Source organism: Nyctibius grandis, chromosome 4, assembly GCF_013368605.1.
Source record: "Nyctibius grandis isolate bNycGra1 chromosome 4, bNycGra1.pri, whole genome shotgun sequence".
In the NCBI taxonomy this organism is placed as follows: Eukaryota; Metazoa; Chordata; class Aves; order Nyctibiiformes; family Nyctibiidae; genus Nyctibius; species Nyctibius grandis.
Genome location: NC_090661.1, coordinates 5,427,388 through 5,445,462, shown reverse-complemented (window position 1 = coordinate 5,445,462; position 18,075 = coordinate 5,427,388). Strand labels below are relative to the sequence as shown.

At 35.4% G+C, this 18,075-nt stretch overlaps 1 protein-coding gene across 1 annotated transcript in view; it reads right to left on the bottom strand.

Annotated features, from left to right (window-relative positions):
• GAS2 (growth arrest specific 2) overlaps positions 1-18,075 on the bottom strand; it is a 90,804-nt gene that overhangs the window by 32,830 nt on the left and 39,899 nt on the right. The window contains exons 5-7 of the mRNA XM_068399592.1: positions 11,711-11,774; positions 7,284-7,428; positions 3,852-3,959 (exon numbers count right to left, since the gene is read on the bottom strand). Of these exons, the coding sequence (XP_068255693.1) occupies positions 3,852-3,959; positions 7,284-7,428; positions 11,711-11,774 (317 nt within the window). The remainder of the gene's footprint in view (positions 1-3,851; positions 3,960-7,283; positions 7,429-11,710; positions 11,775-18,075) is intronic.

The window sequence follows — 18,075 nt, the reverse complement described above, 5'->3', positions numbered from 1 at the left end:
ATATCATCACTACCTGGATGGTTTGGAGTAAAGCATGCTTCCATATTTATACACAAGTACATTTTTTCTCACCAGGAAGAGGCAATAGTGTACACCAGACTGTCTGCAGAGTGATTTTATATGTATACACATATATATTACACACACATATACACACATACATTTTGATAGTGAATCCCAAAATACAGTTTCTGCACAGGTGCTCTAGCAGGCAAACAATGCCTTTCATTTCCTGGGATTTAGAGGAAGCTGGTATTAAACAAACATTATTGCTACATCAAAATAATGCTAAGTGATATTAATGATTAAAAGTACAAGGTCAAAAAGTGTAAGAGCAATCGCGTGCTTTTCATCTGGTCTGCTAGGTACAGAACACCTGTAAGTTATACGAAAAGTCATAGGCTTTAAAGCCAGGACCCATTGTATCATCTAATCTGACTCCACTTACACAAAGAAACAATTTTTCCATTGTGCAGAACCCAACAATTTCGATGCTATTATGGGTATGGACCAACGGGACAGATCTTTCCGAGAAGCTTGCTGGTTCATGGAAAGTGTACATCCTTATGCATATGCAATGTAATAAACACAAGAGAGCTTGAATTAAGAATATTTTCCACTGAAATTAATTGTTTAAAAAAATTACCTTTTTCTAAGGCCTGACTGATATTGCTTAGCACTACTTAATTACTTAATCTAAGCAACTCCTTTACTGCCTTCTGCAAGAAATACACATGCAAGAAATAAGCACTTCAAACTCTGGGACTCCTTTTTCCAAGTTATGAAACATGTCTTTGTGCAAGGTAAGTTTTTATGTCTTGTTTTTCTTTATTTTTAAAAACAGGCTTACTAATTCAATTCTACTTTGAAAGATTAAGGCTTGTTCCCTAGAGCACTTCATGGCACGACGGTAGGATCTAAGAGTAAATAGGAAAATAATTGATTGTATATGGCACACACATAAAGATCAAACTATTTCTAAACCAATGTTTCAGTTTTAAATAAGCTAGTAATTTAATTTTCTTCAAGTTATTAACACAATCTATTATTGTAAAACATGCCTTCCATCATTTTTGTGTAAGTAGAATTTAGACTCTTTCATTCCTATAAGGTAGGAAGGAAAGAGAATTCATGAGCAGATACATTTTAATGAAAATAAATTTTTAGCATGTAAGCTACCCCAGCGTCATGGTAATCGTGTTCAGTTTATGCATTATGGAACTACTTTATGCGTAAAGAACTACTTTTGTGACACGCATTTTTATCAGCACTTAAGTGTCTTAATGTTTTCATGGATTTTCAGCATTTCCATTACTTCATGGATTTCTATGGTTTATTTTTATCGCAACTTTAAACATTTTTCTGTGTTAAAAAAAACCCAGTATTTAATGGGCCCATTACCTTAAGAAGTTACTGCTATATGAGAGAAATTTTGAAGGACTGTGTCCCCTGTTTTGCTATGTATTCCAAAGGTTTTTTTCCTTAAAATTACTTTAGATTGACAGGTGTAATTTTTTGTGTGATTTTTTTGCATGAATTCCTGTTCTGCCAGGTTTTATTTTTCTTTTACTTTTCTTTGCTGTTACTTATTCACTTGTTTCACATACAGATATAAATTAACAAAGAGGGACTTTTTTCTTTAAGGGAACCAGAATAAAACAAATTTGTTACAGATATAATATTATTAAATATTTTCAGAAAAAAAATCTTAACCATCAATTAACAGGTGTTAACTCCACTTTAAAATTGGCTCTTGTAATGTTTTATCACATGGTATACTTGTAGCATCATTGAAATTATATAGGTTTTAAGTCATATATAGGGTACTGAAGAAAGCTAATAGAGACAGCAATGGGTATAATAAACCAACTTAAAACAATGAAACTTTCAATCTCAATTCAACTGAGACATGTTGGGTTAAAAACAAATGGCACATATCTGGCTGTGTCATGCTATGTAAAGAACATATAGCATAGGAGCAGCTACCTCAGCGGCATTAATAGGGTGCTAAATACCAATAAAATCAAAAGTCACCTATGCATCTCAAATGTGTTTTCTCACAAGTGTCCAAAGGATTCCAAAGAAAGGCTAATAAATCTACTTATGTACACCATAAGAACATGTAGAATAAAGAGTAAAAACTTACTGTGATCCAGTGAAGTCTTCCAAAATGAGGTTCCAACTAACTAAAACCAAAAGACAACTGACTTTCAAAATGTAGGAATATGGGCTTGCTCCCAGTGAAGTTCATGGCAAGTTTCCATTGATATCAGTGTTGTAGGAATGATCTCTAATACTGCAGTTTAATGTCTAATCTATATTAGTGTTATTTTTTGGCACAATTCAATTTGGAATGCGGTAGCGTGATATGAAAAGGGTGTTTTGTTTGCAAACTTGGAATGAAATCTGACTTGGACTAGATTGCACAATAAAGAAGCCAGCAAAAGGGAATTTGACACTCACCACTCTGGCAGAAAAAGTTAAGTTTCTCAAAACTAGAAGATTAAAAACACTTTGATATTGTTATTTGAAATTCAAATCAAAAGGAAGAAAACATAAGTGTTAAACTGTGCCAGATTATTGGGATCTTTTGTTAACGATCACCAACTTCAAAGTCATTTGAAGCTAGTAATAAAGCTAGTACCTAAAGATTCTGCAGAATTAAAAAAGTCTCACTGGCTACGAAACAGAAAAGCTATTAATCCTTTATACAAACATATTAAATCTCCAACTATCTGTGACAAATCCTGTATTATTTCTTTTTTCTGAGCTATTACTGAATTAATTGGGAGTTCTCAATCCCTATTCAGCACAATACTCCAATGTGTTTGCAACTTTATACACATGAGAAAAACTAAATCCTTATCTAAATTTTATTTCATTGTAAGTTAGGCGTAAGTTTATGACAGAGAAAGCACTCTGGTGTTTTGTTGAACTAGGAACTTGACTTTTACAGATGGGAGTCCCTCTGACTTCTTTTGTTCTCACAAGTGCTAAATCCTCAGTTTTATCAGGTCACTGTTGTGTGCCTTTAGCAAAATAGGGATAACTGTTATTTGAGAGCAAGAGCTATCATTTTGTTAAGTCATTACTCAAGGATAGCACATGTGGAGAGGAAAATGGAAAACGGAAAGAAGCACAGCATGAATGAGATTCTTAACCTACTACTACAGAATAATATGGTTAGCATATTTTCATTATTATTACCATAAGCATATATAGAGAAGATTAAGAGGATCAAAATTAAGTTTGGATAGTCTATTTGTGCTGAATTCTGCCAGATACTAATGCTAGCAAATATTTATATTAACAATTAACTTTGTGCTATGGGAGTTATTATACTACATACGAAGTCTGAAATACAACACCGGGTTTGGAAATATCTGTTAATCAAATGCAGGACTATCGACATGAATGCTTTGCTCACTCTACTTTAGAAATATGTCTTAGTCATGACTTCGCAGTTCAACGATCGTGAAGTCTTTGATCTGTTTCCTGATCCATCCAATAGTATCAGTCAAAACAAAGTGGGAGAAAGGCTATTTTAATGCAGTGGATGTTCTTTCAAACCAACCTGAGAGGAAGCCATCATCTCCATTTGTGAAGACTTTTAGTTGCCATTGATCAAAGACAGAGCAAATTAAATGACCTAAACTTAGAAGGATCTACCACATGCTAATAATTCCTTGGTTCAGTTAACCCACTGTAGTTTATTTATTCCCTGACAGCATCATAAAAATGAGTCTGTGCCGGTTAATAAGAAAATATTTTCTCCTGTTAATCAGTCATATCATTTGCAAAGCAGAAGGTAGCAGATACTAGAAATTCACTACAAAATAAAAAACCTTTACCCTAATAAAAAGGATCTTCTCTCCAACTCTGTATCTTCCTTGTGAAAGACGCTCCACACAGAATTTATTAGGGCATTTACAAGGTGGATCTTCAGAAATGTGTTTAACCTGAAAAAAAAATGAAGTTATTAATAGAAACTGTTTAAAATAGCATGTGTAGCAAAATGTTCAAGAAGACATTTGCCATAACATATCACTAATCTAAGTCTTCATTGATGATATTTTCTTAGTTTTTCTTAATTTTCTTAATATTTCTGTAATCCCAGACAATAGTGCTTCCAATATCAAGAACAATTTTACAGCTGTGATGAAATAAAAATAGAGACAAGTGTCACACAATTCAACATAAAATTTGCACTGTTTAACTGAAGTCAAACAGTTTATTAATTTGAGTTCAGCATCAAACTTTTGTAGAAGTGTTCTCATTATTTTATGGTGAATCAGCTCAACTGTCAAAGTGCTAATATAGCCGACAGGCAAAATGAAGATGTCATAATGATGTATTTTCCCTTCTCAATAAATATAATAAATACAGAAGCATCTTGCTCATCAATAAAAGGCCCTGCCCAATACTTTCACTTGGCACTTTCAAATAGTGCACTTACACCTTAAAAAAAGTATACGAGAATACTGTGACATAATCACAAATCCATGCCAAGATGCTCCCCAGTATTGCTAACTACCCTTTGATCTCCACCTGAAGTCATTAGTGCAATCAAGGGTAATTTAAAGAGGCCTCAAGAGTACTCTACTTTATCATTGCCAACAATAAGGGCTGAGAAAATACAAATGAAAACTACTTTCCTGCTTTTTATCAGCTGCATCAGCTTGACTTCAGCCTCTTGTGAAAACTTGGCCTTGCGTGTGCTACCAAAGGCATTAATGCTTAGTAAAAGTATATTTTGTACTCTTCAGTGATCTGAAAGTAGCACAGCCATCAATGTCAAAAGAGCAGATCTGGTTGAGAAACTCTTATCTGACATTCAAATCACACTACTGCATAGGAACAGCAATAACCAGTGCGGCATTTTCATGTACTTCAGTTTTCTTTTATGAAAGCTGACCTAGTATTTCAGTGTCAAACAACGCAAAGTGCCAGAGAAACTTCCTAGACGTTTTGTCCACTTCATATAATATCCCAAAGACCTTTTCAAATCCAGTTCGTAAACCAAGGCCTGAAAAAATGGTCTGATGTCTGGGAAAGAACGTTTTCAGAATAGCTAACAAATTAAAGTCTTAAACTTTCAGAAAAATAAAAATATCAGGGCAAAGCTATGGCACTCTTATAGGTGGTTATCTTGAATAAATGAACAGGAAAGGCTTCTGAAGTACAACAAATGTTTTTCAGATCTGCTTTTAGAATAAAGTTCCAGTATGTTAAATAAAGTGGAAAGAAATTAAAAGTTAACCAATTATTGTTTCTATACTAGAATAGGGAGCAAAAATGCTTTTGAAACTAGCCCTGTTGACCAATTTAAAGGCTTTCCAATTATTTATGAAATTGTTCAGTCTTGTTATCTGAATAATTTTATTACTTTGTGGGATTTTTTAATAATTATTCTTAGCACAATATTTTTGTGTAAAATTTAATTTAAAATAACACTTAGCAGAGGAACTCTGCATGTATTTTACACACAAAAAGTGTTTCTCAAGTATCAGATGAGTTATCCTCAGTTTGAATGTACAATCAGTGAATTATTTTAAGATTAGTTATTCCAGTGATTTTTATTAACATGTGTGAGTGTTAGCCTCCATTTCTGGAGAATCAAACTATTTATAGTCAGTGTACAACAGGAATAACTTATATGAAGTCAGTGGTTGATGACTTAAATCCAAGTGCAGGTTGCTGAGGATGCAAAAGGTGCATTCCTGCATCTTTGGGAATGTGGCACCAAGGCTGGGATTGTGCTTAGAGGACCATTTGGCAATGGCCCTCTGAACGCTGCCCAATAACCCGTGATTTCTGACATAATATCCTATGGCATTTATCACCTCTGGAGACACTCTTGAGATTAGAAGCTGAAAATGGATAGTGTGAACTGTGCCTTAGTAGCTGCATCCACCAGGGTCCATCTAAGCAAGCAAAAAACCAGAGTAGCTGAACCTAACAGGTTCAAGGTTGTTTTGAACTGCATAAGCAAAGTAGAGCCATCTTTGGCCTGTGAAGAAGGAAAGCCAACAGACTTATACTGGTGTAAAACTGAGGATAATGAGACCTTCACTGCTGATCGTGCTGTTGAGGCTTCCATTACCTTAGTATCCCAAAGGACACAGGAGTATTATTGAGTGGAATTTGGAAATCAAATAAGGAAGCAGAGGGAAGAATTATATCCTATTTTATTTTGTGTCTGGACTATATGAGCACTGCTGCTATTTTATGGTGTGAGCGTCTGGGGCAGTGCGGGTCAGGAATCTAGCTGGATGAATTCCATTCTGTTTCTATCCCTACTGCTTTCTAAATTAAAAGAGGTGGTTGGAGACAACCTTCATAGTTTCTGTTCTGTTCCTACAAGATACGTAGTCACCACCCTCCTTCTACACATAACTGTTCTTGCTCAGTGCTGTTGAAACATAAATGAGTGCTTTTGCAAAGTTAAGGAAGAAATACAAAATGTAAAAAATGTTAAATGTAATTATTTGCATCAAATAGCACAAAGTATTTCAATAAAATGAACGAACATTATATTCCATCTGCTCTTTGTAAAAAAAAAAAAAAAGTGGCACATGGATTTTTCAAGAAGTGCTTTGTAACTCCCAGGTGGCACATCTACCTTGTAATATAGCAGTTACTATAGTAACTGCTTCTTTTTATAGAATATATTTGTACTTTTCAAGTTTAACCTCTTCATGGTCTCAAAATGTGTCCTTTTCATCTGATTCCAGCTGTTTCAAATGAACTCCTCTAGGGTTTGCAACAGAGAAATGAACACTACAGTATAGTGCAAATAGTTTAATGAAATTCAAAGCAAGATATTTTCTTTTTAACAATGAGGAAAAAATGCTTGTTTTTTTACCACGTGAGAAACATGCAGAACAGCAGCATAAAAATTAGGCTGAGATAACTTAGAAGTGTATGTTAACATTCTGTACAAGTCAGTATGGGCCAAATCTCCTAGTCCTGACTCAGTCCTTTCTCAGACAAAACACCAAGTGGGAGTTGATGAATAAGAAGTGAATAGAAAAAAAAAATGGAGTAATAAGTAGGGAACTTGGCCCTCAGCACAAAGCTAGGCTAAACTGCAGATCTCCTACACAGTGTGACATTTTTTCCGAACTTCAGGCATAAATAATTGCGGTCAGAAATAAATTAACTCTATCACTCTGCAAATTTCTAAAATGCAGTGAGATGTTAAACTCAGGCTTCTGTGTCCTTTGTAAGTAAGTGCATACCAGAATGGGTCAGATAGGGAGAAGCTTCCTCCCACAACTTACAGCATCATCCAAGAGTTTCCCTGTGCTCTTTTTCCCAGGAGACTTTGTTGGTGACGGTGAAGGAGATGGAAGGGGGGCTGAAAGTGTTTCCTCTTGTTCGATCTCTTTTTCCAACTTTATTAATCCAGGAGGCTCCACCCCAAACCTTTTGGAAACATGCAAACATGTTACTAGTCCATATAAAGTATTTCATATTTTAAAGCAAAACCGTGGAAAGAATTTATACTTTCTGTATTGCACTATTGTGCAATAATAGCTTGCTACATACATTAATAAAGAAGTGTAAAATGTATCAATCATTAATGCCACCATTCCAAATTAATACAAAGAATGAATTTAAATGGGATCTCTCAGTTGATCAAATTTACAGAAAGTATAGTTTTTCTTTGGTTTCTCTGTCTGATAATATATATTTGGGTGAATGACTAATATATGAACAGCACTAGGCCTCAAAAATTGCTATACCATGTGGGACAGATTCAAGTTCAGTACTTTTTCTTTTTTCTTTTTCTTCCCTCCTCCCCCCCAACAACTTCCTTTCAAATTACTTGACAACTTATATTTTCTGTTAGTATTTTTCAAAGAAATCCAGATGAAAAAGGATTAAAGGTTATCCGGGTCTCAACTATTGCACTGAATTTATAGATAAGTAAATTGAGACACAGCCAATATTTTTCAGAAGTGGCTAATGCTTTTTCTAACCAGTTTTTGACAGCCAGTCTTCAGATCTCTGTTTACAGTGGCAAAACACTTGTAGCTCCAACTAAAACAAAATACAGGCAACTTTGGCATGGAGCATCTCAAACACAGCACTTGGAGAGGGAGGCTCTGTAAAACAATGCCTGCTTTTGAAAGCTTTATGGCAAGTGATTAAGTCAGTATCTCACTGCAAGCAGCAGAACTTGGACAGATGTCAGAAGTCTAAAAGCCCATCCCATTTTCCTAACCACTGATAATTCCCCTCTGTTTTTTTTATTTTGCCAACTCTGAACAAAACCCAGAAAAATAGAAAGACTTTCTTTTTCAGAGAAGAACTTCAGCTTGAAAAAGCTGCCATGCCAGGTAGGCTTCTCATTGCAAACTACTTGCATAAATGAAACCATGTTTTCTTCTGTAGAAGAAAAGTCCGTAGCCCAGATGCAGGACTATGCTGACTTATCTAGGTAAAGATGTGGACACTAAAATATTGAGCAGTAATAAACATGTTATGAAAATCTAAGCTAAATACCATAATAATAGCATACAGAGAAAGGGCATAAGCGCATATACTGTCTTTTGTATTTTTATGATAACTTTTAATTTTGTCACACTACTGCGTAGTAAATTAATATAAAGAAAACCAAGAACCAAATCTGTGCTTGTATTGGCTTCTAACTGGTGCAGTCTGCCTAATGAAAAGTCAGCCAACATTGAAGCAAGCGCTTATATACAATCCATTTACTTCCTGTCTGTCTGCAGATGCCGACAGGCTGTAAATCATTAAATTCCCACTGGGCTCTAACCCTACACCTGCATGCAGCCTTACTCATCAAATAAAACTCTTCCACTCTAAGCAATGCTGCTTCTTTGCTTCTACTGCTTTTCATAATCTCCAATTTTTGTCATAGCAACAGACTTTTAAAGTTCCCTGTATTTCCAGTATTCTGAATTCCTCTGGTGTTGAGTTGAAAAATAAATCAACAAATAAACATATACACTTTTTTTTTCCTGCATATTGTATCAACCTGAAGCAAAGTTGCTGGAAAGCTGAAATGGTAAAAACCACATCTTTTCTGGAAGGGGTAGAGGTGCAAATTCTGGTCTGGAAGGTATGCTGAGAATTTCCTTTTCTGCTCTGTTCTAGCCTGCCTTCTCATAACTACAAATGAAGCAGCATTGGACTGTAACATGATCTCCAATAGATTTCTTAGAGCACCACTTCCCATTTTTATCAAGGAAAAATTGAATACAATAGCAGAAAGATCTTGAAATTGCTCAACAGTAATTTCAAAAGACCTGTGGGGGTTGTTTAACTCCCCAGAGTTTAATAGTTACCCAAGAACTTCATTCTTTCTGCAGAAAAGATAATTTAGCTGTTTTACATTGTATAATCTCTCTTTAAACACACAAAGAGACAGCACATATACATCTATTTGCAAATAATTACATTTTCCATGAAGTCTTCATTACAAAGATTACACAGATCATGCATGGATCGATTCTGTTCTCACATCAATTTAGTTTAAATTATTCACTCTGACTTTAAAATACTTGGGAGAAAGTTGGACCTGTGCAACCCACTGCAATAGCCCTGTGTGTTGTCAATGCTCAATTTCATCCCGTAGGACACTTCCCTCTCTCGTATGTGTTCTCACTCTACCCACATGATATCTGCCAGTGCACACAATGGTCCGTTTTAACTATTGACATTTCACAGACAACCTCAGAATTTTGTTGTCATAAACAACTGAAATCCAGGATGATTTATCAGGCTATTCTATTTTTATTGGTACCTGGGCTTTGAACTGCCACGCTTTGAGCCAAGTGGTCAAAACAGTTTTCCACTCACTGTGTAGCCCATCCATCCAGTCCATCTCTCTCTAATTTGGCTAAAAGGACACTATGAGAGAATATGCTAAAAGCATTGCTAAAACAGGCAGATTATCAACTGTCTCCACTCATCCATAGAGTACCTGTTGAATGGGTTCAAGTTTAGCAGAACAGAGCTCAATTCTATCTCCACCTCGAACAATCCCTGTTCCCCTTCACTCGTGCCTCAATCCCAAGCCTATTTCCATTAAGAAGACAGACCTAGGTTGACTTATGGAAGTGATAGACCCTGAAGACTAGCATTAATCTAGCTGGGTGTGCCAGGAGCTGTCTCCTTATGATGAATAAGCCAGTTTGAACATATATTTCTGCTTCTAAAACAGAAAAATAAGAGAAAAGTAAGAAGTTATTCAGTGTTTCTTACTCTTTTTATTCTTTAAAAACATACTGAGGCACCTTTTCAAAGATCTTTGTGGCTCCTGTTCAGGAAAGCAGACCCCTAAGGCTGTGAACAGACCCAGTTTGCTTTATAATGCAAGCACACGTTTCACTTCTTTCCTGTTGAAAGCAGCACAATGTCAGTTTAATGTGCTCTTTCCTATGCTTAGTAGAGGCAACCATCTATTCTCCTTTTCCATATAGTTCTAGTTTACCACACCTCAGGCAAAACTGACATCACATATTTGCTTTTCAATTATATTAACCTGATGTTCCCCTTCAACAGTTTTTGTGCACCTTGGAAACTCACAAGAAAGCACAGTTTGTTTGCTCAGGCAAATTAAGATTCATGAAAATCAATTTCATTGAGCACCTACAGATCAGAAGACTTTCTTATTCACAGAAAGTTAAATGACTTCTTTTTTTTTTTGGCCACATTGGACTGAATCCAAGTTTTAGATAAGAAAATTCCTGCAAACTGGAAATTTTTTCTGGCCAACACTATTCCTATGCAAACTTCCACTGATGGCAAGGGGTTTTCTGAAACTTGACCAAGAGACTAATTTAGTTAAGCAGCTTCCCAAGTAAGTTGCTTTCACAAAATACGAATATCCATAAGGCAATTTTAACACGAAAATACTAGTTCTTAAGCTAGGAGTAAACAGGGGTCTCCTTCGCATTGATTGTAACCACAAGGAATTATTCTGAAAATAATGAAACTATTTGAATAGCAAGGCACTTCAGTTCGATACACACGGGTGAATGCAACTGCAATTTAAAAGCAAGACTGGGAAGCAGCACTGCTGCACATATATTTTGTAGTAAATCCTATGTGCTACACTGGTTAAGTCTGCATCTGCAAAAAGGGGAAAAAAATTCACATTCGAATCCCCATCATTTTGATTGTCTGGGAAAAGTCACTGTTGTCTTGATAGCAAAGATAACACTACAGTGCTTTGAGGGTCCAGCCTGGCTAGAAACATCTGAGAGAGATGGAACACCGGCTGCTAATTCAATTCTCATCCTGTTGCTTTCGGTGAAAATCAGAGCTAAGTTTATTTAAATAAATGAGATAAGAGTCACTGTTGCTTAGATCATATTTAGGTCATCTGAAGATCAATTTATTATCAGTAAAGTTAATGAAATCTCAGTTGTTTATAGAGAGATCTGACTGTTAGAAGGAGAAACAGCTCAAAGTTTTATTTAGAAAAAAATTCTCAACTCTTCCCCCTCCTAATATGAGGATAATCAACAAATACCTTCATTGATGTGATGGTACAGAGATTATATTTGTTAACAACTGCCCACAAGATATTCTTGAGTGACATCAAGACAAGCATTCTTCTTGAACCTAATGAGCATAAAAGTTAGCTTGAGATGTGCTGATTTAGTAAGTCTCTCAATAGCCACTGCTGTCAAGAATGTAAACATTTCTTCATTCTTTAAATATTTTCACCTACCTTGCTGCAATCCTTCCAAGTTCCAGCAAACAAAGGCACACTTCTCTTGGCTGCTTGTGGAGAACTGGAAAAGCAAAATGAAGATGGAAAACATTTATAAATAAAAGCTATTTTGAAGATCTTAGTGATGAATGGAACCTAATCATCAACATCTGTAACTCGACTCAGATAAAACTTGGTTTTCTTTGGCTTGCAGTGGAGTTTTACTGGAATAAAAAGGATGAGATTGAGGAGTGGTTCTCAGAGTGCAGATGATTTAGCATGTTCTCATTTAGTTATCCTTTAGTTCCTTTGAAAATACCATTCTAAATCTAAATCACTGAGTAATTATTTGGGCTATTTGGTAACTTGCAAGCAGTTCATAACTATTTAAAAATAATCAAGAGCTCTGGCAGAACACTAAAATTAGTAGAATGTCAAAAATAAATTCATGACATTAAAGTGATACTTTTCTTTCTACAAACTAAGAGAATTCCTATCCTTTAGATCACTATTTTTCTCAGCCTATTTAAATCACAAAAATAACAAAATTGCATAAGCAAAGATATATCTCACTATAAATTTGGTCCTGAATTTGTTATACGTCTACTCTTAAAGCAAATATGAAACTAGAATACTTTAGGGATTCAGCTTGTCATAGAAAAAAGTCTAACCAAACAAAAAACTTTTCCTCTGTATATATATACACATATATGCAAGTTTTCATGCCTGGATTCCATACAAGACCTGTAGTTTTTAAGCTTCAGAAGCAGCTGTAACACAGCATGAACTTCTCATTAAGAAATACCACCATCATCCACATTTTTTTACACCCACAATTCAGACAGGTAATGTTCTGCAGAGAAGTCCAGCAAAATATATAAGCAAAATCCAAAGTCAATAAGTGAGGAAAGGCCTGTGGCTGTTTGCATAATCAACTCCCCAAAAGTTCAAAAAGAAGAAAGGCAAAAAGAAGAAAAAAGGAGTTATGAGTACATTGTCATCTTCTCTCCAGAAATACCTATTGTAGTAAAACCCTCATGTTGTGGATAAAACTCAGGTTTTAGAAATTTCCACAATAATCAAAAGCTTCGTACCTTCAGATTGAATTGACACAAAAAAATAACTGTGTGAATATTTGTATAAAGCAGAAAAAAAAGAAAGAGCAACAAAATTGATTTGTTTTTAATGAGTTAAGGTCAAGACATCAGCTGTATAAACATTTTGGTTATCTAAAGACTCACCTAAATCAAATGCATGAAGCAAAAAATACCATACCTGAAAAAGATATTTCAATGTCTAGTTAAAGCTCTGGAAGTCATTACTTTGTCCTATACTGTATGTATGAGACCCAGAAAAGGAATCCACAGAATTAAACATCTCTAAGTAACTAATGCACTGGGGCAGATCTTCAGTTTCTGCAACTTCAACTCCCAGCTCCACTGACTTGAATAAATGTATGGTAAATTGCACGAGTTGAATGCTTATCCCAGTATCTTTTACTAGTGTAGATGTAGCACTTTAGAGAGGAGGAATGCATATATGTCAATCTCATCCAAATATATTTCCAGAAGTGAAACTGCAGAGCATGAAAACTAAAATGGCACTGCACTAGGAAAAGTATTTTTATCCTTAAGCCATCTGTTATTAAGAATATAAAATGGACATTCAGCTATTCTCAATGTTCTTCCCTGTCACAACACAGTAATTTTATGAAACTTTTGCCTTTATTAGTAATCACTATTTTTAAAGTGTTACATTCATGACCGTATAAATGTATTCTGCTGCTTTGGTTTTAAACCAGTTGGGACTGCCCCAAAATAAAGCTTGATTTTAAGAAATAAGGCATCCCTCAAAATATGAATGGAATAAACCAGTTTTGGAATAGTCAGAGGGAGTCCAATATTCTGAATTGCAATTCACACATATACACATCTGAATGACTTTGGGAGGGAGGGGGAAAAGAGAGGCTTGAGTAATATTATTTATATAAAGATCCATAAATAGAACTGGAAGAGGATTTGATTAAGAAAAGTAAAAGGTTTTTCTGTCAATGCTTAAAGCTCTTCTACCCAAACAAAATTCAAAGTCATTTAGCAAATCTGACTCAACATAATCTAGACACATTTCATGCATTTCACACATTTCACATCAAACAACGTGACACAGTGAAATAATTGTTAGGGGACAAAGAGCTGTGCAGGCAATAACCAACCACAAAAACAAACATCTGGTCATCTGATAAGAAGAGGGTGACACAGTGCTTCTAACAAGAAAATGTTAGCATTCCTGAGGACTATACCAGCATATGTATTCAGGAGCATCAGAGACAAACAAATGTTATTTTGTATATTGCAATACCCACTGGAAATAATTTAGATCCTCAAACCAAAATTTTCTTTTTTTTTCCCAAAATCACAGCTGTTTAGTGGGCTACCACCTCACAAGAGACTGGTCAGGAGTTAGAGCAAAAGCCAGAGAGACACAAGACTGCATTTCCATACTTATCTTGGTCCCAAACGTTCAGTATAACCTTGAGTGAGCAAATAAGACCATTGCCTTTCGGAACAAGTAGCACTTTTGAGTGCCTTGATTTCCGAGTACTTATTTTGAGATACTTTTTGTCTGATACTATTCCACAAGAACTGAAAGAACTTGACATTTACAGTCATTTTCAAAAGGCTGCCTCCTAAGCTTTTTGGAAAAAAGCTACCTTTACCCTTTTCCCCATCCAGGGAACAGAAAGAGAAACATTTCTTACACTTCCTTTCTTAGTTTTACTTACAGAAGTTGAGTTAATTGATATTTTCAAAGCACTTTAAGACATCTGATAGAAGAGATGGCAAAAACTACTTCAGAGGCACTACACAGCATCAAAATCTCTTATTTCATCATTTAAAATAAGTATGCCACTAAAAAAGAAAATTTGTAGAAGTCCTCATAATTCACATTTAAATTCTCACTGTGCTGTAATTTAAATTCACATTTAAATTCTGACTTTACTGCAGTTCATAGCTAACTACAATACACACATGTACACAGTTTTATAAACATGTAATTGTACATATAAATAAAGTAATAATTAATATCATTTGAGGACTACAGGCAATTCATTCTGAAGTGATTGGTTACAAGCTCAGGTTGAAATGTAACACCTGTACCCATGGTATTCTGTTGTACCTGTGGGAACTAATCTACCATTTTCTGAATTACATACTATAATCTATATTAATAGTTGCATTTCGGTAACAGGCACCACCTCAACTTTTTGACCTGACCAGTTATTTAATCCCAGATATCTTATATGGCAAACACATTTTCTGTAATTGTATCAGCTTATATGCAGTTAGACATGGTAAGTACTGGAAGTTGAAAAATGATTTTGAAAAACCTTCTTCATTCCATTTATGGCCACACACGCAGTTCACTGCACATCATTTAAAGTCTACAGTCAACAATTCATTTCCACAACAGTGCTACTGTATGCTGTGAAGAATTGAAAGAAAAAGAAAAAAATGAAGATTTTTCTAACACTTCTATGAGGTTCCTAATCCTGCACTTTGTATGGAATCAAAGCCAACACAGCCAGTGATCCCATTACAACGTCTGATACGGAACATCCCGCTGCGTGTGGGAGCTATGTGATAGGGCCATAGTCACTTCTTTCGACGTCATTCAGTAGCAACATCAAAATACTATCCTTCAGCATCTTGCATCATTCTCCAGATGCATCTGGAATTCAATCAACATCTTCAGATTTTTGCAACAAATGAGGCATGTGAGGAGAAAATAACATACCAATAAGAGTTTCTTTCACTTCATGAACCATACCATACCAAGATGTTGGCAGAGCAAGGTCCACCCAAAAGAGAACACAGCTCTTTTAGGGGAACAAGTAGCCCATGACCACATGGAAAGTTGATAAGTGTATCATAACAGTTAAATAGTTTAACTAATACAGTCCAGCCAGCCTTAATTATAGCCCAAGTACTTCACTTTGCAGCATTAATACAATTTTTTGTATGCAATTTCCTGTAATTTTTCACACTTTCATATATGCAAGAAAAAAATATTCCTGGAGAATCATTGGGCAGTTCTCCCCTATCAAACATTAGCAAAGTGAATCATCTGAGTAGGTGACTATAAGCAAGAAGCAATCTGTAAATGTAGAAGACATATACACTACACAGATCTACTGCAAAAGATGAATGGAAATATCCACCTTGCTAGAGAATCCAACTGATTATATTTGCTTGACAAGAAAGCAGTGTGAAGATTTAGAAACAGCGCACACAAGTCTAGTTTATTTTAGGTGTCCTGAGAGTTACAGACCCTTTTGCTTCCCTTCTCATTAATTTCAAAACCTTCTTATCTGCTGTCCTCATTGCCTGCATCTGTTCAAGCTACTTCCAGCTGCTCTTTTTTAACAATACTTCCTTTTCAGCTCCTAGAAAGCTCTTATCCCTGCTCCTCTCTGGCTATAACTTCTTTCTCCACACTGCTTCCTTTTTGTTGCTGCCTCTTCCTCCTTTTACTTACAGGTCCTCCTCTCCTGATCACTCAGCCCTTGTTCTCCCTCCTTGTACTTCATTCCTTTCCTAGCTACTGTTCATCACATTTCTGCACCCTTCACCACTCCCCTCCCCGGTGCCTGGGTGCTACCAGGAGAAGCAGAGAGAGCAGAGGAGGAACAGCCTCTGCTTTCAGTGCTGATTAGCCCCTGGGGCTGTGAGGAGACAGAACGCACCCTGCACATCGAGATCAAGTGTCTGCTGAGCACATTTAAACCAAGAGTGTTCACAATAAGAAACATGAGGGTTTTTTTGTTTTGTTTGTCTTTTTTTTAAATTAGCAGAAAGCCCAACTATGATACAGGGACAAACTTCTTATATCTCCCTGCCAAGTTTCAAGCCTTGGCTCCTAACATTTTTATAAACCATTATTAGTGGAGTCAGTTTTTCTTCTAAACATAAACTTTTTTTTAAAAAAAAGTTCTCAGGCATAGCTGAATTAAAAAAGTGAGTATGATTTCTGCTTCTAAAGCATTTTTTAGCTCACTAGAAGTGAAGAGTTTTTCTGAAGGGGTTTAGTATTTTTTATCATAGGCTTCCAACTGCCATCAGAATTCACACATGTTTAGGGAAGGTTTTTCAAAAGTTCGATCATTTGATCCTTTTTCCTATTGTCTTTCACTTTCTTCTTTAATACTTTTTCTTCTGATCCTACAGTAGTATTTTTTTTTTTTTAACATTGCTTTGACAAACACTTACTCTGTTCAACTTATCCCAAACACATCCTTCCTTCTGCATCAAAGAGTTATACTATGACATACTTGAATCAAGGAGTTGTGATCCCTCAGCCCCCATTTCAGCACTATCACTTATGGAAGTCTCAAAACAATCAATGTTTCAAATACAGTAGATCTATGGATAGTAAAGAATTAATTTAGAATTAATATGGAGATCATCTAAACACTAATAATTTAATAATGGAATTCATTAATTTAAGATGCTAATCCCATGGCAATGACACAGTGTCCAAGATGCTTCTATAGTCCTCAAAATGAGACATACTCAACAATAATATGAGTTGTTTAGTAAAATGTTGTGAAAGACAGGACAAAGCCTTATTCTGATGAAACTACATGTAAAATTTAACACGCTATTACAAGCTGTAAATGTGTCACTGTGAAAGAATGGTCAAAAGTGTACTTCTGTCTTGTAATATGAAATTAGATAAATTAGAGTAATTAATTAAAAAAATTATTTTCCCCATGCATAAAATATTTTTAAGCAATCAACATTTGAGTGGTTTTTTTACAACACTTTTTTAAAAATCACATTAGAATACACATCAGAGGTGTTTATGTTTAAGTCTATTATTTCCACTAAAACACTAGATGACTTCGTTTAGGGAACCTGTCTATTAAACTCTATAATCAATAAGTTGCATCAAAAGAAGTCCATGTCATATATTGTGTGTACACACGCAGTTACAGAATATACAAGCACAAAACATTAATCCACCAATATCATCCAACAACTCCCAAAACAAATGACACATATTAGCATGCTGGCACACTTGGTGGCAAACCCTTTTCTTGCCTGGTAGAGTCTTTATCACAGAAGAGACGCAGAATATTCATTGGTTCCAAATCCTATAATCATCCAACAACACTACATTACCAACAAAGAGTTCATAACTTATGCTTTAAGTTCCCTTAACTAAAGCAATCACAGAAAAATCTTACCATTCTTACTATTTGGCCAAAAAGAGTTTTCTTTGCGTATTACACTCTTCAGGCTTGAGCGCCATAATTACAAATATCTCCATCAAGAATGCTTCTATAAATTGAATTACCATAGCTGTGTGGATCTGCTGCCTTA